Source organism: Haliaeetus albicilla, chromosome 1, assembly GCF_947461875.1.
Source record: "Haliaeetus albicilla chromosome 1, bHalAlb1.1, whole genome shotgun sequence".
NCBI lineage: Eukaryota > Metazoa > Chordata > Aves > Accipitriformes > Accipitridae > Haliaeetus > Haliaeetus albicilla.
In genome coordinates, this window is record NC_091483.1 from 48,052,598 (window position 1) to 48,078,010 (window position 25,413).

Consider the following 25,413-nt stretch of genomic DNA (forward strand, 5'->3'; position numbering starts at 1 on the left):
GTCCACTCTGCCTTTTCCTCACTCATTGCAGTGAACCAAAGGTGAACTTCTCAGCTTCAATCTACTAATGTTTACTTTCAAGATGAGTGCAATGCTGCCTGTTTCACAAGGTCTTAAAATGTGGATTAAGCCCAGAAGTGCCGTGAGCATCTAGGGGTTGATGACTGTTGTTAGGAATGACAAGCTTAAGCTGACCTTTTTCATCTCCCCACAGCGGATTGCTTGGACCCAGCCTGCTCCAGCCACGGCGTGTGCATCCATGGCGAGTGCCACTGCAATCCAGGCTGGGGTGGCAACAACTGTGAAATCCTGAAGACAATGTGCTCTGACCAGTGCTCTGGCCATGGCACCTACCTTCAGGAGAGTGGTACCTGCACCTGCGACCCCAACTGGACAGGTCCAGATTGTTCCAATGGTAAGGGTTAAAAGCACTTGCATTTTGTAAAATGGTGACATCTTGAATAGCAGCATTTTAATGACATTATTTTGTTAGGACCTAACCTGCTGAGCTGATGGAAATCTTTGAGTTGACTTCAACATGAACTGTGAATTGATTCAAAAGTTCAAAATAATTGATGAATTTGAAGTATTTGAAAATCAATGTATTTGTTGGTATCTTTTAGCTGCCTTCACCTGGTAACTTCAGGTACTTCACATGAAAGTACAGAATGTTCTTTGTACTATATATGGATCTAAGTATCATCTTACCTAATACATCTATTTAGAAACTTAAAACTACACTAGCAAAACCAGACACAGTCACATTTTTAAAATCTCTCCAGCTAATTGGAGGTATTTTTCTTGAAAAACAGACAGCACTCAAGTTCGAAGGCAAAGGATATGCAAGAATTAATCCTAAACAGCTTTTGAGAAAGGTTGCAGGCTGCCAGGGTGGAAGGAGTTCGTAGGAGTGAAGAAGCAGAGGGATTTCTTGAAGTCTGAAACTGAGCTTATTAAAACCATAGTCTGAGCTTAGACACAAAAGGAGAAAATGACTGGAGGTGCTATCACAGAGAGCAGAATCTAAATATTTATAAAGTATGACAGAAGCCTTTTGACAAATACGAGTTTTTAGAATATTGTTTGGTAGCCACATATCAAAAGAGAAATCATGTCTAACTGTGAGACATACATTTGTCTAAAACAGTTCATCTAACAACTCAGATGATTTTGTTAATGAAAACCGAACACATGGGCTAGCTGGGTTTATGCCAGCTTATGAATAAATATAACTTTTTCATGAGGAACCATCTTTTTAAAACAAATGTACTTCTTGACCAGGATCTGCAATACTCCATAATGGTTTATCCATATGAGAGTGATAGGACAGAGTTCCAAACATTCAAGAAAAAGTGACAGAGAGAAGAAAATGTTGTCTTCTGTTAAATTTGTTTAGAAGAAAAAATTCTTCTCTGAACACTTCTAGCACTAAAAATGTCTATTTCTGAGACACCCTTTCTAGTTCTCAGGCAAAACATGGATCCCCTATTTCTTGACACAGTGTCCTCTACACTGTTTTTTGATGCTTCAGTTCTGCTCCATCTTTTACTTATGTTTCAAGGAATTATTTGTCATTAAAATATTTCTGATCTTCTCACATATTTCAAAAATGTCAAACTCACAAGAGCTTTGTAAAAATACGCACAGACTATTTGCTGACGTCATGCAAAATGACCTTCAGAGTGGTACACTAAAAAAGTAAACCTTACCCATAAACATTTTGTTAAGCTACTAGAAGAAGAAAAGAATGAGTTATTTCCATCAGAGGGTTTTATAGGTTTGAAATCAGCAGAGCTTTCCCCTATCTTCATCAGCAGTTTGTCCGTTAATTAGCCCTTCAATTCCACTTCAATTAAATTAACTCGTAATTAATAAATTCATTACAAAGATTGACGCACCTTGCTCAAAGCTAGTGTGCTAAAAGCTGATAAACACCTTCATCCTAATGAAAAATTGATTAGATTGAAGAGAAATAAACCTTTCTTCTTGGAGCTGCGTTGACGTTTTGTGAATCTAAAGTTAATCAAACCATCTCGCATCTCTTAATCAAAAATTTAATTCAAAGTAGATATAAAATGCTGTATAGGAAAAAAAAAGGGAGGGGGTAATTACAGCTGTCTTCCTCCATAAAGGTTTTGGGCTGTTTCTTATGGGAGATGTCACAGCTCCTTGATACCATGTTTAATGTTCCACAGCACTTTGAGACAGCAGGCTATACTCTATGGGGGAAGAAAAATGCTGTTGAGTGGGAAATGGGAAGCCTTTCTTGCACTGAATGCTTCTTTCTTTTGCTGTTGAAAATAATTTCAGTCTTTTATTACTAAACTGTTTGTTGTCTTTTACAAGAGAACAAAAACTAAATACAGTACTTCTATGAACCAGTACATGGTTACAGCCAGTTGTATGCCAAGGAACTAAAGAAGTCCCTCAGGCTGTATTGTATCTCCTCTTGGTTTTTTGTTGTCTGCTTAGCAGAAGTAAAGTTTGCTGGAGTCTGACTAAATGAATCAAAACTGCAAATGCAAAATCTCACAGTCTAAATTACCATCTTGTATTAGCTGAGACTTAACATGCGTTGTTTGGCCTCTGACTCCCTTTGGCTGTTAACGTATTTTTCAATTATTCTATCAGTTACAAGATCCTGTTACTATATGTAAATGACAAGTTAAATTGCTGTATGTTGATTTATTTTTTTTAACAATCTATTATTTAAACCAGACTGTTCATAGCTGTCGCTGATAAAAATTTACTGAAAGTAAAAGAGAATCATCTTTTATATTTAACAGATATGTCAGTATGTCAGCATAGTACTAATTTGTCTCACTAAGGCTGATTCTTTATAATGAAAAAATGTGTCAGAAATGGCACATTTTTACTTGAAGGAAAACAGGGAGCAGGGTAGGGAGGGGAAACCTTGTTAAAATGAACTTTCATTAATACTATATTTTCACTCACAACACACAGTGACCTAAGTATATGTTACGTTTAGTCACAAGGAGTACAATGTAAGTTCTAGTAGGTCTAAGTGCTATATAATCTAAGATACAAAAGGTTACTCTTAAGACATGTGTGATCACAAAATATATGACTGAAAATTACTCAGAGCTAACAGAAGAGCTATGGATACTTAAGCACTGCTAAGCCTGCTAGATAACTGAGCAAGCATTAGCATGGTGGTAAAACTTTGTACTCCATATTCTGTTGGGTCCTCCCTGAAAATGCCTTTCACAGTAAATTCCTTTGATTTAATTTGCAAAGATTTTGCCTTTCTTATTCTTCACATGTTGAATTAAAATGTAGCGCTGCTAATTAATGCATACCCTCTCTCTCCCATCTGTACTCTCTGCCTCCTTTTCTCCCTCTCTCTCCCCTTGAATCCAGAAATCTGTTCAGTGGACTGTGGCACACACGGTGTGTGCATGGGTGGCACGTGTCGCTGTGAGGAAGGCTGGACGGGTGCAGCCTGCAACCAGAGAGCCTGCCATCCCCGCTGCGCGGAGCATGGCACCTGTAAAGACGGGAAGTGTGAATGTAGCCAGGGATGGAATGGAGAGCACTGTACCATTGGTAGGCTGGCTATGCTTTACACTGTCTTCGCGGCAAAATTCAAACAGCTGGCGCTGCTGGCCATGTCTGAATAAGAAGCGTATTACTTTGAAGCTTGTTTCTTCAAACAGAATATTTGTACATGTTAGTCTGTGTAAAGGAGTTGATATTTTAAGAAAGGAAATGGGTATATAATGGCTCATCAGTTCTTCATACCTAGTTTGCCATGAAAAGGAGGTGGAAGAATTTCCTTTTCAATCTTTCCCCTTTAACAGCCTTTTGCTGAGGGGGAGGTTACTTTTATTTTAAACTGTAAATATATTATTCGATTATGTGCTTTTCTATTTCTATGTGATAGCTTTATGTCTTTTGGAAATGAAGCTTCCTATTGTTTTTCTTTTTTTTTTCTTTTATGGAGAAGAAGCTGTAAAAAGTGACTTGCCTACACAAAAATGTCATTTCCACCTTGTAATAAATGAGATCTAGCTGCCAAAAATTATCTTCTTGTCAATATAATGCTCTATTTTAGAATTATATCAAATTTCTTACATGTAAATAATGTAATAGCAGTTTAATACAGCTGATTGAGAAGAAGCCATCCTTATTACAGCTTCTATGTTTCTGTAATCAAGTCAGTTCTAGCACCTGGAAACCTTTGGAAATTACTGTGCCTTTATCAGTAGAGCTTTTCTTACTCAGTTATTTACAGTCTGTCCCATATGTAGCAGGATATCCCTTTCCACTGCACAGGGCTTGACAGTGAACTAGCATGAGAAATTATGCGTGTAAATAATGGGACTGAGAAAAAGTGGAGGAGGAGTTGCCAAAATGTTTATCATTTTTATATTGATTTTGTATAGCTGTAGTGCTAAGAAATTCCCTTCCACACTAATCCACCTTTATGCAAGACACTGCAGGTCTATAACAGAGGAGGAGGGTCCTATCCAAACAGTTTTTGTCTCGGCATAACCACAGAGAGAAACTATTGCGTGACAACAGGTAGGGAGCACAGACAAAGGAATTGGCAATGGTCTAACTGTAAGAGATGACTAGCTTGTACTTAGGTGTGTGGGGAGCATTGCACAAAGTTCAGCAAAGACTGTGACAGGAGTAACAATGTGGCTCTGCAGGTGTTTATAGGGCACATCTCCCACGTGCAAGAAGCATCATGGCTGAGCAATTAAAGGTGGATTGAATAGTCAATGAAAGAGGTAGCTACAGGTCAAACAAAGACAAGAGTAACACTGAATGATGGGGAAATCCCAGATAATCCGAATAGTCAAAAAAAATGCCAGTAAGTAAAAAAAACCTGCTAGTTTTATGCTTAGAGCAATGGAGGAGGGTCAGTGGAAAGAGGTGATGTAGCCAAAGCAACAGGATAGGACAGTAAGTCTAATAGTGGTAGAGCTGATGGATGTGACTATAGCATGATTTGCTTTTGCCACAAGCTAAAAAGAGGCTGGCGAATTTTAACTTTCATGGGTGTTTTGGAAGGGCTGTAACTCCGAATGTGTTAGCACAGCTAAGCCATCACTGGGGCCTGAGCATCTAGAAAACAGTAAAACCCAAGCTGTGCTCCCGGGTAGCTTACAGCCTAGACTGAGAGGCAGGTGGTGGTGGTGCTGCACTTGGTGGTCACAGGGAACCGTGGTGTGAGCTTTGAGGGCAGGCAAAATGAGGGCATGTTACAGCTGTATTAACTGATACCCACATCATTGCACCAGGAAGATGGCGCAAGGTTTTATTTTCTAGAAGGGAGTCAGGTGTGAAGTAGTAAGATTGATTTGTGAACTATTTTTTACAGAAATTGCCATTGATTTTTTTGGTGTTTACTAATGAGATTGCTCGGACATGTGAGGGATCCACCAAGGTGCATCTGCAGAATCCCAGGGAGAATCAGTAGGGTTAACATTTTTGAGGAGCTTCCAGAAAACATGCTGACAAAGAGAGTAGAGAGGTGGGGAGAGAACTGCTTTCTGAATGGTAAAATAAAGTAAATCTTTAGAAGTAGGATAAAGCCTTTCCCTTGACCGCTTTAACTTGCCAACGAGCAATTACTCAGCAGATCGCTCTGCTGTTGGTCTCACTGACCTTGGCAGCATTTCAAGGGTTGTAGTTATACACAGATGAACTGCTCTTGAACAATTTTTCCAACATATTAAGCACAAACAAGTTTTTCCTCAGCGCTGGACTAGCAGGTCTGTCTTCCCACCTGTTTATTCTTTAAATGGGTGTTTACTTTGTGGCTGCTGCTGTAAAGATAGTTAGATTTGTTTATATTGCCCTTTCAGCCTCCAAGACAAGTAATGAGGTACAGGCTCTAGCCTGCTGTTACATTTATTTTTCTTAGAGTTGTTTTCTTCAGGAGCCCAGGAGAAACCATGTCATTTTATTGCTCATTTCCAAAAGTATTTCCACTTAGTGGAGTAAAAATTGCTGCCGCCTCAGCTTGGCAGATGAAGAGTCAAATTGCCTTTCTCTCACCTGCCCTAGAGTAGGTAGTAGCTCTTTCTGAGCAATAAATTTCAGAACACAAGGGACATCAGAATGTTTCTATATACAAACCAGTTTTTTATTGTCATCCTCCATTTGAAACCCAGGCATTTTATGCTACTTAAAACTCTCAACTTGGTAGCAGAATATTTATGTAATTTGTGCTACACCTGTGAAAGACTCCCACTCTCCCTTTATAGGTCTAAAAATAAACAATTGTATCTTTCTTATTTCTAAAAGTCATTAACCATTTAGCTGCAATAGTGTGAAGTATTTTAGAAATGCAGATGTATTTGTTTGTTGCAGCTGTTAGCTGGAAGTCACATGAAGTGCAACAGCCTAAATTTACAACTTGTTTGGGAAAGGAATATTCCAAAGAAGCTGTAAATTGTAAGGGCAATGCACTTTATTCACTTTTTGGGAAAGGAATAGCCCATCAGATCTCTAGCTGGATGCACAAAATGGGGTAGATATGGATGCATTAATCACAGAGGCGCTAACTGGAACGTGTACTGAATCATCTAAATCCATAACTCATTTGATCAAATAGATTGTGGTATTTTTGTGAAGCATGAATGCCGTTTAAATAGTAAAAATGTTTTGCACCTCAACTAACAATTTTTATGTATTTCTAGATGTTGACTATCTGTCCAGTCTCATTTTCAGTTAGCCCACTGTTTGTATTGTTAGTTGACGTGTTAAAGGGTAGAAAGAAGGAAAAAACAAACATGTCTCCTTAATTAAAACAAGGTAGTCCTTAGTTTTATTCCTCTCTAACATCTTTTAAACCCTAGATTGCTTCTTGAGTTACGCTGATTTTTATGTATTCTTCAAGATACTCAAATGGGAATTCGGTGAAAGGAAATTCTAACTGATCTGAACTTCCAGAAACTGTTGGGGTTTTTTTTATTTCTGTGCTTCAGGACATTGAGAAGCAAAATCATAGGTGATTGCAAAGGTTTGCTTTTTTTTGTTGTTCAGAAAAAATGTAGACATCTGCTTACCTGGGTTAAGCATCAGCATTTCCCTAAGGCTGAGGATGGAATTGGGAAATAATATACATACATGTTTTATATACTTTTGATTTGTGTGAGAGAACAGAAAAGACTAAATAAAGCAGGTGGGTTTTTTTTCTTTTTTGAAGCAATGTGTATAGTAAGGTGGGCAAGATTATTTTGACTAATGCGGTAAACCTGATGTGTGTTGCTGATACACACTGTTCCATTATGCATCTCTGGCACAGGGTAGCTCCAACTTCAGTACCGCACCTGATGTGGGCCACACTTGTGAGTCATTGCCTGTTCTCTGACCACACACACACACTTCCAAAGATTTATATCAAAGATGTTCAGCAGATAGCTACATGCTCAGTGTTGTGATGAAATTAATCTAATAAGAATTAACAAAATACAAGATTCATTGCTATTGTTTAACATCTTACAGGTTTGAACTAAATACTGGCAATGTATGTTTCAAATACTAAACAATTTAAGGCATCTAAATTGCTTACGGTCTTTTCCCTCCTGAGAATTGTAATGTTTTACCATTTCCTGCCTCTCAATGAGAACAGGTTAAATCAACAGTTTTCTGCAAAGCTATGGAAAATCACCTGTCAATTGTTTATTTGGTCTGGGAGTGACATTCATGGGTCTAAGGTGAACATCCATATATTATTTTGTGAAGCTCAACCTGCATCTCAATGTGATACAAGATCGCACATGCACAGCTGGTGCCCAGGTGATAGCCTGGATGAAAATTTGCTCTGTAATTAAGTTTTCATAACACAATTGTGCTAAAATATGTTTTTGTTTCTTTTCTGTCCTGGCTTGCAATGAGTTCAGTGACCCTCTCCAGTCTGAGTAGTTGTTTTGTGAGATTGGAACAGATATTATTTCAGAAAGGCTATTATTTTTTGTGATATAACTGGCTTGTACCATGAGTAAATTAAGTAACTGTCATAGGAAGCCCATAAATATGAATGCTTTTCCAGCTGCTTTTCCATTAAACTCTGTTAGCTGAGCAAAATTAGTAAATAATTATGTTGGTGGGGAATCTGCTATATCCATGTGCTGTGTAACATCTCAGTTTTACAATGCAGTTTAATTTTTTCTATAGACCAAATTAGTTTTAGAGTAATCTAAATTGCAAATTGGCCAATTTGCATTAAAACTATGCCTTCTTGTTCAGATTTGTCAACACCTCTTTTTTAAAGTCTTTAACATTAAGCATGGGTGGGTAAGACCATCTGTTTATGGAGCTTGCCTGCAGCACCATTACTTAACACATAAGACAGGTTACAGCTGTTTAATTGTTATCGTGTTGAATGATTATCTTTCAGTCCAAAATTAATATTTATCTATGTATGTGTGGAAACCATGTTGTTAAACATAAGTGATCTAAATGTGGATTAATGTCATTAAGCATTCATCTTAATCCCTCAGGACGGCTAAAGTTAGCATCGTGGTACTTCCATGCTGCTTTTGAGTGCTGCATGAGGCTACTTTACCTGGTACACAGAACTGAAATTCAAATCCAATCGTGGTCCGCTGTAGAAGTGTACAGCTTGTAACGTGTTTATATTCCAGTGAGAATTGGGATCTAATTGGTTTATCTTCTAAGAATTTCCCCTAAACTTTAGTTGAGAAAAAAATAACAAGGGACAGTGAAGCATTTATTTTAACCTTTTTCTTTGCTTGAAAAGACACTAACATGATATTCAAACCAATCAAACCAAAAATAAATTTTCTTCAGCAAGAAATTTCTTGTTTCAGCTATTTTAGCTGTAAAACCAGGAAAGTCATCTGGTTTAGATATTCAGAATTATAAAAAACAATAAATAACATCTAGAGCACACTCCCATAAGTGTGTTTCTGTTAGTACAGACTCTGTCCTGGTGACTGATTAAAGTGGTTTTCTGACTAGGGACAAACATGAAGGCATTTGTGTGCTGGTTTTCTATGTGACCATGAGCAGTGGAAGCTCAGAGGTACTGCTAGTGTTGAGGAATGCTAAGAAGTAATCTCCTCCACTAAGTTATATGGTCTGCACCTGCTCTCTTCAACACGTGTTTAGCTTAGAGCTCCTTATAATACAGATTTCAAATATGACTACAGGAGAATGTCACTTTATCTCTTTATAAGATCAGAGAGCAAGTCAAGGCAAACATGTTCCTCCTGTTAATCAAAGGAAGTGCTTACAGAAAGCTTGATATGGGTATATATCATTACACTATATATATATTTTTGAAGTATGGGCTTGACAGAGTAAGTCATGGACCAGTTTGAGGGCTTGATTGATCTCCACATTTGCAGGTTAGAGGGAGAGCAGCATGGATAACCAGTATTAGGATGACCACCGTCATTTTAGTACTGATGCTAAGTTGCCAAGCATGGTTTACTTTTCTCTAAAGTTTAAATTACTGAGAATATTTACATTTCTTAGTGTTTTAATGTGTCAGGTATTTATTGTACCTTAATGCATTCATGCCGAGAATTCTTCATAAATTTTAAGATTCTTTTGAGATTTTAAAATTTTGATCAGAAGGAAATTTTTGTCCTTCAAATTAGAATAATTACTTCTGTATTAATATATTCTGTAATTATCAAAATTCCTAAATTTATGTTTTTCCTTAGTTTTGAGTTCATGGAATTATACCTCCATACAAATTTCATCTTAAAAATAAGATCGTATCTTCATGAAGGTATGACCTTTGACATTCAAAGAGTTTATTCTCAGATAAAATCAACCAAAGATTCAAAACCAATTATATCAAATATCAATTAGTTCACCACAACATTGTGAGTAAAATCATACTTTCAAAACACCTGACTACATTGGAGTTAGGATTTCACCACAATTTTTATACCTGTTCCCTCAATACAAAAACTCCATGAAAAAGAGTTTACTACTATATGTTTTTGATCTTTCCTGTGCCTAAAGGGCATGTTATTAATTTGCCAGGCCAAGCCTTGAATATACAAAATATTTGTATGTTTGGTAACTATAAAAATATTCAATTACCAGGTAAATTTAAGATAGTGCATGCATATCTGAAGCTGTGAAAAAAGTAAACTATTGGTCACGTTTCAAAACCAAGTATCTCAAGTACAAATTACCTGTTAGCATACTTTAAATTGCTAATTGGTTGATTTGCATTTAAATCAGGACCACACCCGAAGTTCAAGTTAGGCACATTTTCAGAAAACAGCAGAATCCTCTGAGATGTGAAGAATTTTAAAGCAGGCTGCAAAGCTTACTTGAGCTGAAGTGGCCATAAAGTAAGTGCTTTTGTTCATTGTATAGTTGCATGCTGGTCAGACACATTCTGAAAGTACTTCCAGTCAGGAAGAAAGGTGGAAACAGTAATGCTTCCCGTCCCATTCCATCCCCAATACGTTTTCAAGCCAAATTTATCTTTCATGCAGTTCTTAATGTAAGCGTCAGGTTTTACTGGCATCTGAGACAGGTCTTCACGAGTTTGTCAGAGGTCTTAGCCTGTACATGTGGGACAGTTTTAAATCCTTAATGGCGTACACCCTTTCTTCTAAATCCTCTTCCAGCTGAATAGATGTTAAATAGGGAACAACACTGCTCATGAGCTTAGGAGCAATCCCAAAGTTCCTATGTCTACTATATCCTTAACAGCAAGTGAACCTTTTATTCTAAGATACATGTGGCTTTCCAGTAATAATGATGAGAAATCTTACTTTATAGTAAAATTGGGATGGACTCCAGAACAAAAAAATCTAAAGAGTAGTGGGCTGATGCGCCTTTGTACATAAAGACCCATAAATGGTTGCTGCAAAGAACGGTTGCAGTTTTGGCAAGGGATAAATTGCAGTGAATTCAGGTCTCTGCAAACGTATGCAGCAGATATGTCTGCTGCAGGTCTACGTAAACATTGGAGAAGAGTGCAGAAATGATGAAGAAGGTATGATTTCAGGGTGAGGATTATATTTTGGCCTATGTAGGGAGGAAAACAAAGAAAATTGCCTGAAACTATTATTCCATCCATGTGTTCTCCTTTACAAGAAGAGCAAGATTGGAATTTAGGAGTAAAAAAGCATCAAAAGGGAAGAGTGTTTGTAATCCTCCTCTATTGGCAGCACTGCTCTGAACATATGGTATGTCTAAGACAAGGTTCTTATAAACTCAGAGAAAGGATGACGACCGTGAGCTGCTTACAGTGGAAGAACATGTGCTTTCAGTACTGTTCAGTGATGAATAGAGAGAATTACATTTGCAAATGATACTAAAGCCTGCTGCCCCCAAGCACTTTGGAAGACAGGACAAGAATTTAAAATTATGTTAACAAATAGCACAGGCTATGCAGAAAAATAAGGTGCAGTGCAACAAATGCTGGGTTCTGTGCTTAAGTAAGAATAATCAACTGCACATATTCAAGTTAGGAAGCAGCTCGCAAGGCAGAAGAGACTCGGAAAAGGCTGTAATGGATGATGAATTTGACATGAGTGAACTGCTCTGAAGACAGGCTAGAACAGTGGCTTTAAAATTTTATTAATTCTGGACTCCTGTAAGTTTTCTGGTAGAGGTATGGAGCTCCTCAGAAATTGCATATGGATGCATGGCTTTTTTTAGTTAGTCTTTGAGAGTAAAAGCAGTTGCTTAAGGGAATCGGTATACTATTCCCTAAGTCTGCTGTGGGTAGAATAAGAAATACTGGGTTTAAATATCACAAGGGATATTTGGTTTTTTACATTCCAAAGATCTTCTAATTGTCAGGGTAGTTGAACTGTGGCTGGGTGGAAATGAGAGGAACTTAAAGGTGATCTGTTAGCCAGGTAAAGAGAAGTAAAGCAGCACAGACCGAGTCTTGAATAGGTTAGAAGGGTCAGACCAGAGCTGTCAACTCTGAGTTTTGTACCAGTTCCCCCAAAACAAGCACAAAAACCTGTTTACACAAACTGCATTCTTCCTAAAGCTTCAAGGAAACTCTTAGAGTTTCTTTTCTGTTGGCAAGTGTCTGTGAAACCACTGATAAAGTGTGTGCCTCATCCCCTGCTACTGCTCGGCTGTGCAGGGAGTAAGAAATAATGTTCATAACACTTTGCTAGCACAAATGGCAGAAGCGTAGGTGGTTCATCTAAGCTTCCTTGTTGCTCACCATGAAACAAATGCAATGCCACAGAATGGAATCTTTTTTTTTTCCCTTCCTTTTTTCCATTTTACTTTATGTGCATAGGACTTGAGGACTTTCAAATGCCCGAAAAACATGTTAAAAGAACTTCAGTAAAGTTGCAAAATCAAGAACATTCAATTTAGGAAGCCACAAGAGAACACTTTTGTGCATCATTCTATCATATAACAGAAGATACAACTTATATTAATTGTAGCATATACATATCATTGTAATAAAAAAATAAAAGGATATCTTTAACTACTTTTCCCTCTGCACCTGACATATACCTGATTTAAGAACATTGCAAGGCTGTGAAGGGCTGTTGCATGCAAAAACTCCACTGCATTTTTGCCAGAGACTGGTACACAGGGTGATCTCCTAGTAAAAAATTATTTGGAAGAACTAGATTTCACCCTTGCTTCTACCATGTATTTTCTGTTTGTTGCTCACAAAGGCAAGCTTTAAAGTAGTGTCCTCTGACTGTTCTTCATTTTCTGGGGACTTGTCTTGCTTGTCTGTGAACAAGCTGGTTCGTGTATGAAACCCTATATAATTCTAAGTATTCTGGAAAATCACATCTTAGGTGTTTGCAGCCAAGTGGATGGAGACTTCTCACTTTAATCTTTCTATGCCTTAGTTACTCACTGGTAAAATGAGATAAGAATACATGCTGTGTTCATACCAGTAGTGTGAAGATACTATACTAAATCATTTTGACTTATGGAGGAAGATGATAGAAAAGTCTATAAGAAAACAGTTACTTCTCTGTGTAGGTTAGCATGGGGTGCCTGCTACTAGGGCATCAGCCATTTGTTGTTCATGAGAGAATGAGTGCTGAATGAGGACTGTCAGCTCTGTACATTGGTGGAGGAAGGATATAAAAATTGCACAGGTAGCCATAAATCCGGCATTGCCTAAATTTTGGGTGTTTGACTTGGCCACTCTCATGATATTCTTGTAATGTGAGGGGGCTTTTGTTTGTCATATGGATGTAAACAAAGTTTTATACAACTATTAAAAATTAATGAAAACATTAAGCGAAGATATTAAAATTTTCTAAGTCAAACAAATAGATAAATGTATAGAAAGCTTAAGGTAAACAGTATGCTATCAACATACCATAGTTTGCTTACAGTCAGTTTTTCTACCAAGAAATTAAGATGGCATTTTTACTTGGTATCTCCTTATATGACACTCGGTGCAAGGTTATGTAGAAGTGTAAACAGGACTGATGCAAGATGCGTTGTTCACATCTTCCTGTAGAAGATCTGTGTCTGAGAGCATGAAGTTTGTGTCAGTAGTGGAGATACGTATGCGATCGTTAGCCAGTGAATGGGGATTGCTATACTGAGTTGTGGGAGATGAGGAGAGCAAGCAAAGCAGAGCTTCCTCAGAGAGGAGCAGAACAGAATTCTTCATTGTTGATGCATACTGAAATTATTTCTTCATCATCTTTTTTTTTTTGTCTTGCCGCCTTTGTCTGTCTTTTCTCTTTCTAATTTCTCCTTTCTGTTTTAGAGGGAGAGGCTGTAGCACAGTAAGGAAGGGAGAAAACTAATAGTGGAGAGGAGGCAAGGGTTCGGCTCACACTTCCAAGGTGTAGGAAGCAAAAAAACTTAAAAGTCGTTTTTAATTTAGGCAGCCCTTGATCGACATGGCTTTGGTCACATTCTTTTGTATTTTTGCTTCACATCTGGTGGTGCTATGAGGTCAAATTCTGCTCTTACAGCAAGGTAACCCATGACTCTTGTGGAGCTGTTGAGTTGACATTGTGATGGGACTATATATACACTACAAAAACTATGTGGCATGGTGTAGTCTAGTGTACAAGTTACAAAGATTATGATGGGTGAAGACGTGTGGTGGAGGATAATAATGTAAACTAATAGAAATATAAATTTGCTAAACAGTATTTAGAAGCATTTCACTATTATAATCCTTTATGACAGAATAATCAGAACAAAGCAGTGTTATAAGTACCAATTAAGGAACATCAAATCAATGGGCATGTGACTCATGCTGGTTTAAGCAGGAGCTGATTGGGATAAATGGATTTAATATTTACTTTTATTCTGTGGCTATTCTGTCGTACCTGGAGGAAGTAGCATATGAATAATCTAAGGAAGACACTGACTTACATCTCCGATAGGAAACTAATGGGAGACATTAAATTAAAAAAAAAAAAAAAAAAGTCAGGGTTCTGAGTGGTTATGAAATATGCTGTGTTAAATGTGAATTTGCCTGATTGTTATCAGTTCTTTGTAAAATACATTTATCTGCCACATATTTATATAAATAGCCACACACATTGATAACATCATTTATATTTTATGTTGTATGAATTTTGAATGCCACTTACATCTTCTTGGATGTCAGCTATCCTAGAAAATGTACAAATTTTATATCGTCATTTTTGTTTTTCTTCATTCCATTTGGAGCTATACGAAGTCCCTCTACTCCTGGAAATAATAGCAGGATTTTAAATTTCACAGTCTTAAACCCTGGAAGAAAACACTTGTTGGTATATCATGTGGTCTATAATTAGACTTTTTAAGAACTTAACATAATCCACGTGTGCCAGATGTTTAAATATCTTGCCAAGGAGCACCTTCTGAGATGCCCCATCCTACTGAAGTGCTTCAAATCCCACCTAGAATTCTCTATACAGAGGGGGAAAGGCTTGTATTTTGTACTTCCACACAAAGCTGAGTTCATTCCTGTTTCAGTTGCAGTGCCGTGATGAGGAAGACAGCATAGCTAGTTCAACTTCACTGCAAAGTTATACTATTTTTGGTCATTCATTTTCTGCTTTTTGATTCTTCTAGGATGCTACATGTTAACCAAAATAGTTTCTAACATTGTCTTTAATGTCAACTGACCATGAGTAAAAGGATGCTGGAGGGTAGAACTTGTTTTTCGAGCATTATAGTTTTATGGTCTGGAACTGACTTCTTGTAAAACTACTGGATACAAGAAATCTTAAAGAGTGTTTTCTTAATCCTTTTTTTTTTTTAAATGCAGATTGGATTTCTGAAAGGAAATAGCATGTGGGGGCCTGAGATTGCAGGGACTGTTTTCAGTTGCTTAGGAGGGGTTTTTTGTGTTCTGTTTTGTTACCTAGCCCTATGTTTGTAGAGGCATTTAATGTTTCACTGGTGGACAGATGCATTCCCCAGACAGATGTAATTGCTTTCATTTTATGAAATAAAGCTTGATTTTTTTTCCTCCACGCATACTACACCGTGTTCTAAGAGCAGCTGTGTAGGAGTAAGGGGAATTACATTGGATGAGTAAGAGAAGAATTTGATCCACCCTGAAATGCAGCTGTATCACTTTTCTTTTTGTTTGTGGTTAATGTGAAAAGTGACTTAGTTTGTTGCTGCTGTTCTAAATGTTCTGTAACTGATGTTTTCATCTTCTTACTTTGTCTCCCTTTAACCTTACCATTATAGGGGAAAAAAAAAACCAAACCCAAAAAAAAACCCTACTGTGAAGTGGACACCTGACACTTTCTTTGAGAGAGAGGGACTAGAAAGTTTCCACCTCTTAGTCGTAGCAGTGACTGTGGCTTCTGTGAGACTACATATCTCATCACCTCCGTCCTTGGACTCGGGAAAGGGTTTTTCCCTTCATCCAAATGGGAGGAAAGGCCATGGTTGGAAATGCCTTTCTTAACCATCCAATACACAAAGTTGAGGGATAATAGCAAGTGACAGAGTACTTGCCAGACACAGGCCATCATCCAGTGGGGGTTTAGAAAAGGTCAAATTTTGAAAGTAAGAGAGCCCATGAGGGCTCTGTTGAGAGACCTTGTCCACAGCAAAAACAGGTGATTGAAACCAACATTGTTGACTCAGCTTGGCGTGTCCCCACTGCAGTGGTCTGTAATATCCCATCACCTTATCTGTAGGTGGCTGGGTTTGGTAACCCGTGATGGACCTGTCCTACATGGTTTTGGTACACAACATTAACCCCTTTAACACAACTGCAGCTGATGTCTGTTTCCTGAAAGCAAGGAGGGAACATATAACCCATCTCTGTTGTTTCATGTATTAAAAGTAGAGCCTTCTGCTTTAAATCCATCTTGTGATCTGTCTGTCATTCATCCATCTGCCTCCTCAAATTTTTTGTGAAGTTTTAAGTGTCATAACTTATGAAGAAAAAGTCTTGCTATTCTTGGATATACCATGTTATTTGTTTTTATACATGTAAAGCCTAAGTTTAATTTTCACTCATTTTTCCAAAGTAAATGGATCACCACGCTACTAACCCCACTATGCCCTCTTCCACCCCATATATGTGATCTAATTATTTTACATACTTGGTGTGTGTGCTCAGAAGAGTAACTGTGGATGAATTGAAGCAGAAGAAAACTATTCCTCCTAAAAATCCTGTTAATCCAATTGGAATTAAGATAGCGTGCTGGTTATGCTGTCAGAGTCATACATGACCTGCAAATCAAAGATCTTCCAGTATGGTCAGTGTTTCAAAGCTCATAAGCTAAGTAATTACTCTTACATGGTGTTGAAAATTGAATTTTTTAACTAGCTTTGATTTTGGTTTTGTTATATGTAAAAACCAAAGCATGTATGGAGAAGTCAGAAGAAAAACATAGTCTCAGAAAGGTAGCATCTCTTTCTTCTGCAGGCCTCCTTTCTAAAATAGTTTCATTGAATCATGACAATGTTTGCTGAAAAAAGAATTTCTTGCATTTTTAAAAGCTTGGAAATACATTTTCATTTTGTAATGTAAGACCTCTCATGTCAGGTGCACCTGCTTGATTTGCATGTGAATTCTGAACAATTCTCGTTTTATGTGACACTTCTGAAATGTCTGTCTGTTTTTTTTTCTTTTTAATTCTCAAGCTCACTATTTGGATAAGATAGTGAAAGGTACTGTATATTTGCTCTTTGATGACATGCCTATACCTACATGTACTTTTTTGATATGAATATATAGTTACAAACGCACTAGTGTGGGCAAAAGAATCTTCTCGTACATACATTCCATGGATTATAGATTTAACTCATATGACTTTCAACTCATCTCAAATTAAAAATTAAATCTTGCTAATGTTATAGAATAACATTTTATCAGTAATTATACATTTATATACAAACTGTATACATGTAATAGATTTTGTTTGAACCAAAAACTGAAGATAGTATTCATTTGCTGTTTGGTGCTTTTTCTTTGTTGGTTTTGTTGTTGGATCTCTACCTACAAAACTCTAAATGTTTAGGAAACAAGGCAAAGCAATACTCTTGTCACAGAACAAGTGTCATTAGTTCTAAAGAACAGATAAATTATAGATATGTGTGTTTATATATAGACAGATCAATAGACTACCCCAGGCTTTTAAGCTTTTGTTTATCTGAATGTAGAAAATCTATAGGAAATTATGACTTGGATTTTGTATGAAGCTAGAAAAAGCTTGTATACTCTATGCAACGTTTTCAATTAAAAGGTTCAAGGATGCAAAAGCCTAACATGAAACAGCAAAGATTCTTGTATCTTCAGTTATGGTGAAAAATTGATTTAGAAAAATGTTTAAAATATTCCTACCCCTCTTCCCCTGAGTATCTTTCTCTATTCCTTATTTGTGTTTTTTTCATTAGAATATGGCAATATTCATGGCAATATCCAGGCTTTCACACAATAAGTCTTGAGTGTACCCAGTTGACTCCTAAAACGCTCTGTCAGTATTGCAATTAAATATGTAAGTCTTCCATATATTAAACAGAAGAAAGATTAGGAAAAAAATAGCTCTCAGTATGTCAACAAATACTATTAGCAGCTACAGTCCGAAAGAATAAGAATAGCAAGACTTAGTCTCACCCTGGCATGATGGCACAATATCCGTAACTGTCCATCACTATCCTTCCTCACAAGAGGTTTTCCTGATTCTCTGCCTTCTAAGAGTAATTTGACAAGAGTTAAGGACCATTTATAACTTTTTTTTCTGGGAATGTCTGTAATTTGGAGCTACATGGTTGAAAGGAGTCAGTAAATTCGAAAGTCTTTAGAAGAAAAAAATAGACTACTCCTTCTGAAAGACTGTTCTAAGCTCAACTAAGCTTAACCAAAATGGGTTAGTAGATAAGTTCACGAAGATAGTAGTTCTACAAAGTGAAGAAGTGTTTAGCCATTTACTTAGGTTTTTTGGATAAAAGTTTACAGAAAATTGTTGTGTCCAAAAATATCTGGTTTCTAGCCACCTTCTCATAAGATACTTAGTGCCATATCTGTACTTGCTTCTGTCAGTGTCTTATCATAGTCATAGATAAGGAACGCCAAAATCTACATATTTATAGTGTTGTCATCCTCATACAGCTCATGTTGGCTGCATGCCAGATTTCATCACTAGGAAGTGACAGATACTGTTTTTTTTAATGCAATGTTAGACTGAAAACAATTATCGATTTTGGATATATTAAATTATTTTAATTGTTTCCCAAATTTTCCCTCCTTGGCCATAAAAGCAGACAAGATAGGATATAAAGGTAACAGCACAAAAGCCTTAGGGAGATTGTCACAAAAAATCACTCTCTGCTATCTGTCTTGAAGCACGTCACTACCGTGTTTTTGTTCAGTCTATCAATGTTTTATTGTGGTCCTTATGGTATTTCATTTTGTCCGTCCTAAGTAATCAAATACGCACAGCTATTACATTTAGTTGGAAATCCTGTTGGTCCTGTCCCATCCGTATGCAGCCTGAATCCTAATGTTTGTTAGAATAGATGCTAAGCTGCTTCACTATTTCCTGGGCTTTGCTTATTCTGTGAAAAGGAATGTATTTTTGGCATAAAGTATAGTCATTAAAACTGGCCTATACTTTGTGCAATTATTTAACGCACTGTAATTTCACATGAATATACGGCAACTCTGAGACCGGATAAAGTTAACGTTCTCTTTTATTATGTGCCTAAAATCATACCCATTTTCCTACTTAAGAATTTGGAGGGATTTGTTCATAGTAACAGGGAGCTTAAACATTTGTGCCAGTAAGTAACCAATACTGCATAGAGCAAATAATGATCTATTCTATAAGCACAGAAAAATGTATCATTTTACACAGCTGTGTTTGCACTATGCACTCATCTCTTGTTACTTTGCCAAAAAAAAAAAAAAAATTAAAAAACAAACTTAATTTTGTCTGGCCTGCAGGTATTTAGAGGATTGGTGCATTTATTTCCTGCCTGTACAGGTAAGTGGTGTCTCAAGTGTCAGGCCAATCAAAGATGCCACTTTGTTAAGAATTACGTTCCCCAGGTAATGTTGCTGTTCCACTCCATGTGCAATTACAGTATTTGTGCTGTTCTTAAGGCCTGTTCCCAGTAAGTGTCCCTTGTTTGTATTTTTTTTTTCTTTTTATATAATTGCAATATTTAAATCACTTGTGATTTTTCTTCTTTGTCTGTTTCAACAGAGGGCTGCCCTGGCTTGTGCAACAGCAATGGGAGGTGCACGCTGGACCAAAATGGCTGGCACTGCGTCTGCCAGCCAGGATGGAGGGGAGCAGGCTGTGACGTAGCCATGGAAACTCTCTGCACTGACAGTAAGGACAACGAAGGAGGTAAGATATACCAACTGGATCTTTAAAACTGGGGAGAACTTGTTGAGGAACGGAGATTTTACAGTCAGGTGGTTAAATACTGCCATGAGAACCATACACGTATTTTACTAGCTCTTATGCCTGTAAGAATACAGGTATTCAGTGCTTTTATATGGTGTACCAGCAAAGCCTTACAAGCTGCTTATGACAGGAGAGCTATGTACTTGGAAAATGATGGGTGTCACCTTAGTTTCCCTGCAGTGTTCTTTTATACTGGAATAAAACATAGTCTCAACTCAGTGAACTGTAGTGGAGGGGAAAAAAATGAAAGGAGTTCAAATTTTCAGTGATCTCACAAGGAAATTATCCCAAGAGAAAAGGCCAAACAGGGAGTTTACATTTTGACCTATGATACTATTGCTGGAAACAATTGGTTGCCCAGCCTACAGAGATCTTATCCCTCCATAGCCTGTGAACGCTCAGGTAACTGACAGGATGCTCCCAGAAGTCTGTTTTTTTTTTTTTTTTTTGCTTGCTTTTCTGCAGTCTGTCATTCAGGTGACAGGTAGCAATCTGCAGCGAAATGCAGGCAGGACTGTTGACTTAAGGAATTAATCTGCGATCATCGTTGTAGGGTAGGGAAGGTAGAGAGCCTGTGACTTTGGCATGACTCCAGAATCACACAAAAAACCACACAAAAACAAGAGTAAATGTGAATGGAGTCAAATATTAGATCAGCATAATGGTTTTATTGTCTGTCTTTCTTCCACTTCTCTCATCAACTCTTTCTATTTAACACCTTCAGATTCAGAGCAGAGATAAGAAACTCCATTAGGGCCTCTGAATGATGATAAAGTCATCTGTAACTTTGTTTTTCAGCTTTAGACTGCATATGCCTTTGCCATTGCTGGTTGGGTGTTTGCTCTCATGTCCGGACTGCAGTTGGGATGTTAGACATCACAAACTATAACAGCAGCATTTACTTCCCGAGGAAAATAAATAACACTGTTAAAACAGCGCTGCTGTTTATTGCTTTACACGTCATTTGATTTGTCATCCTTTGTTATGTATTTTATATTTTGAGTTAGTTTTGCACATTTAGGGGCCTAAAGAACCTGACACAATCTGGTATATGCAGTCTGGGCTAGTGTGAAGCTGAATTTCTGCATGTAGGAAGGGAGCAAGAGGAATGATTAGCAATGGCATTTCCATGCAGAGATGTGCTGTTTGGGGATCTAAGTTCAGGTGGCCTGGGGGATTATGAACATAAGGAAGAAAGAGAAACCTGCAAGCATGAGAAGAGACAAAGTAAGGAGGAGGAGAAACTAGGTTAGAGCATAAACAACTTGGAGGAAAAAAATATAACGTGTAGGGAAAAAAAGTTGAAAGCCCAGTGATAGACTAAAACAGATTCAGTAAACTTTAAACATAATAGAAGGATGTGATGTCAGAGGGAGAGTCAAAATCAGTTAATGGAGCAGTGGGAGGAAGAGGAGCAAGGTGAACAGGAATGCACGTAAATGGAAGAAGGGAAAAGAAGATGCCCCTTCGGACTGAAAACAGTAATAGCTGTTTGTGAGTGTCCTGGTTTCGGCTGGAACAAAGTTAATTTTCTTCCTAGTAGCTGGTATAGTCCTGTGTGTTGTATTTAGGATGAGAATAATGCTGCTAATACACTGATGTTTTAATTGTTGCTAAGCAGTGCTTAGACTAAGTCAAGGACTTTTCAAGTTTTCATACTGCCCTGCCAGCAGGGGCTGGGAGTGCACAAGAAACTGGGAGGGCACACAGCCAGGACAGCTGACCCAAACGAGCCAAAGGGGTATTCCATACCATATGACATGCTGCCCAGTATATAAACTGGGGGGAGTTTACCAGGGGACACTGCGGCTCGGGGACTGGCTGGGCATCGGTCAGCAGGTTGTGAGCAATTGTATTGTGCAGCACTTGTTTTATGTAGTCTATTCTTTTTTCCCTTTGTTTTCTGTCCTATTAAACTGTCTTTATCTCAACCCACGAGTTTTACTTCCACCCCCCCCGATTCTGTCCCCCATCCTACTGCGGGGGGGAGGGGGTGAGTGCCTGTGTGGTGCTTAATAGTCGGCTGAGGTTAAACCATGACATTGAGGAAAAGGGGAAAAGGAATGAGGAATTGGAGCAGAAGGATCTAACAGGATGACTTAAAGTTCAAGAAGAAAGGACAATATCGCAAAAAAACCCACAACCTCTAATGCTGGCATTTTGTTGATTTTTTTCTCCCAATTTTTTTTATTATTTCCTTTACAGACATTATGCAGCTATGTATGAGGAAGGGATTGGCCAAACAGTTGTTTTGCCATGATTGACCTATATAATGCTATTTATTACTGGCATTTTGCTTTCAGTGGACCTTATTTTAATTTATATGCTTCAGTACAGAGTATATTCACTTCAGTCTTTGACTAGTGGCTGAGGAAAAGGGCTAAAATACAGCAATTAAATTAAATTAAAAACTGGAAGCGTACCAAACAAAACTGGGAGAAGAAAGTGTTCTTTGCCAGAATCTCACCTGGAAAGAGAAGCAGCGTTTCTTCTGTTTCCAAGAGTACCTGCAACCAGCCCACTAATCTCTTGAGCAAGCCATTCAAATTCCAGACAGCTACAAGGAATGGCACAAGGATGCCTCTGCTGTATTTATTTATCTGTTGTGGGTGATTAGGTTATCTGAGCACTTACGCTGAATTTATACCATGACTGCAGGTATTGTGATTTACATTGCACTAGGTTCAGTGGTTATATAGTTAAAGCTGTCATGGCTGTGAGCTAATTGATATGCTGTGGTTAATGTTTATGTTTCATCCTACACTGGATAAAATATATATTAATATGAGTATAATTCATTAATAACAGTGTCTGCTGTTCCTTTGATTCTTAGCTCTTTCTGGGAGTGATTGTTCAAACTCTGTGAACGTGAGCATCCCAAGGACCTCAATGGGAATATTCTCCATAGGAAATGCTAATGACATCAAGGCATACTTGGTCATTTTCCCTTCTAGATACTATTGACATATGATAGGATGATTATTACTCATCTTCCTTTTAATACAGATTTCTGAGAGTCTTGCAGACCATTTCCTTTCTTTTTAAGGATCAGTCTGGTTTTCCATATGTTTGATTTGGATAATAAAATACAGAATTTTCTTTACATTTTAGCAACCCACAAGGAATGTGTGTGCAACAAGCAGACCTTAGGCTGAATTAAACTCCTAATGACTTTGTGGGGAGAGGGGAAGTCAGAGTCGTCCGTGGGTGGAATAAGCCTAACTTCTTTACTTGGGAAAAAATGTGTCACTATTATACTTTACAAAGTGGGCCATGTTTTGTCATCACTGTAGAAAGAATAAGCCATTTATTCTTTAGTTTAGGTAGGTCTTTACTGAACAGATTCCTTTGTTAAGTTTGCTTTTTATTAGCTTCTATCCAATTATTAAGAGTAGTTACAGGTTTCCACCAGCAGGATTTAAGGGATTATTAATATTCTTTTATTACTAAAATGAAAATAAATACTGTAATAAAACAAAGCATACTTAGCACTACTGTATTTTTGTAATTCTTTGCTTAGGCTAGTATAGACTGCTTCTGATAAGCATTGTCACAAGATAGTACAAATGCAGCCTAAAGATTACCTAAACCAGGGCCTCTTCTCTGATAGTGGCTAATAGCAAATGCTTAGCAAAAGAATATAATAGGACAAATGTGAACTTATATTTTCTTTGGTGTACTAGCAGGCTGCTAATTAAAGCAGGAAATTACTACTACAGAATGTTTTGAACATCAGAAAGGTTACTAAGTACAAAGATAATCCAAGCTCAGGAAAGTTCAGGAAGTTTGTACATGAATTAGGACTGATACAATGGCGTGTTTCTGTTCTCTGGTTCATGCTCCAACACTTCCCATTATTCTTCAGCTTTTTGTTCGCATCTATGCTTGCAGGGGAGTGCTGGATTGATATATCCATAGCACTTATCCACGGTGACTCCAGGATTTCTTTCTGGAGTGACAGCTCACTTTATATTTTAGGCTTTTTCACTCCAGCAGGAGCGTTGAATTTGAGTACACTATAGGTATGCTTATAGAGATACTGTGGTAGTAACATTGAACAAGGTCCTTGTGCACTGCTCAGGAATAAATCAAGGGCTATTTCTGCTTTTGCTGCTTTTCTGACCAGCTGTTACTACGGGCAGTCATTTTTGGTGTCTATAATTGATTCCATTCATTACAGCCTGTTGTAAAATTGAGCTATGTGAGGATAACTGAGGTTTGTTTATACAGTTTTCTGGCCTTTCCAGTCTTTTGCCTTAGTGTGCCACAGTCACCGAAACTGTCCTGGTGGGATGGCCAGCATCAGAGTTCCAAAACTGTATTCTTCCTATCTAGACAGTGAATTTCACTTCATGGAGATTTTTTGTTGCCTAAATATATAATGAACTTACTTACCAAGCATGTGATTTATGTAGGTCCTTGGCCACGATCTCCCCTTGACATGGGCAGTACTTGTGCCCTGGACTTTTTTTGTTCCCCGGTTTTTCTTCCTTCCAGCAGTTATATATGTACCCTTTAAATTCCATTCAAAAGCAAACACGCCCACTGATACATCTTATTTTTTAGACATCCATAAGTGTGGGAATCCTCTGTCTTGACTGGTGTCATTTAATGTTTTGGGGGTTTTATTAGTCTCTCCAAGTAAGCAATCTTATCACCAGACTATGCTCCATTGCAGTTCTGTGAATTTGCAACAAAGGGAAAAGTAACATTAGTCAATATTTTTACAGCTAGTCTTCAGCTTTTGGGGAAGAAAACAATAATGTAGTCATTATGTCTTCTGTATATAGAAGAACCACTCGCATCTAGAACAAAAAAATACAAAATAGCCTTCTGAGACTGATAATGATTGTCCAGCTGGCTGTAGGAGTTTCTATTTTCTTTATAATTTCACTATCATATTCAAGTGATATAACTGATAAGCCAGTGTTGATCTAAGTCTCATATTTTTCAGGCTAAACAAAATTCATCAATAATTTTGCAGAGCCATTTCAGAAAGGAAATTTTGCTCTGCAATAGAGTATTCAACTTAGTGGTACTAGATAGCTCTAGCCACATAAGTACAGAGAAAGAATGAAAAATGTTTTCTCCAGTTATAAGGAGCCAGATTCATAACCATCCGTCACTCGCCTAGGCAAGTTGCTGATAAACTCCACAGAAAAATAACAAACAGCATATCCCTGTATCTTGGCTGGTGAAAATGAGATTCTTTCTCTGATTGATGTTAGCGGAGAGGCTTGTAAAAATGCATTTCCAGCTGATTAGTTCAGAAGGTGTCAATCTCATGCAGTTTTATGACCTGCAGACTATACTCCAGATGTACATTTGCTTTTTATAAACTAACAAAGATGAATGATGAAATTTGAGCATTTCTTTGGCAACTGCACCAGATACTGCCTGGGAGATATAAAAACCTAAAACTATGCTTTTAACCATCAGTACTCCCAGCTTTGACACTGATCCAGGCTTCTGGAGTTAAAACCAGCAAGGGAGGTCAGTACTTTGGATAGGAAAGGGTTTCATGTTGTACAAGAATGAGACTAGAAAATTACAAGAGTCACAGCCTATTTGAGGTTGGAAAGGCCTCTGGAAATCATCT

The 25,413-nt window shown here is 37.6% G+C and overlaps 1 protein-coding gene across 23 annotated transcripts in view; it reads left to right on the forward strand.

Annotated features, from left to right (window-relative positions):
- TENM3 (teneurin transmembrane protein 3) overlaps positions 1-25,413 on the forward strand; it is a 485,679-nt gene that overhangs the window by 401,337 nt on the left and 58,929 nt on the right. For 14 of the 23 annotated variants that reach the window (XM_069787531.1, XM_069787526.1, XM_069787558.1 and 11 more), the window contains 5 exons: positions 215-415; positions 3,382-3,567; positions 17,044-17,070; positions 18,664-18,681; positions 19,608-19,754. In XM_069787531.1, coding sequence (XP_069643632.1) covers positions 215-415; positions 3,382-3,567; positions 17,044-17,070; positions 18,664-18,681; positions 19,608-19,754 — 579 coding nt within the window. The remainder of the gene's footprint in view (positions 1-214; positions 416-3,381; positions 3,568-17,043; positions 17,071-18,663; positions 18,682-19,607; positions 19,755-25,413) is intronic. The other 9 variants (XM_069787565.1, XM_069787571.1, XM_069787708.1 and 6 more) reach the window with 2 other exon arrangements.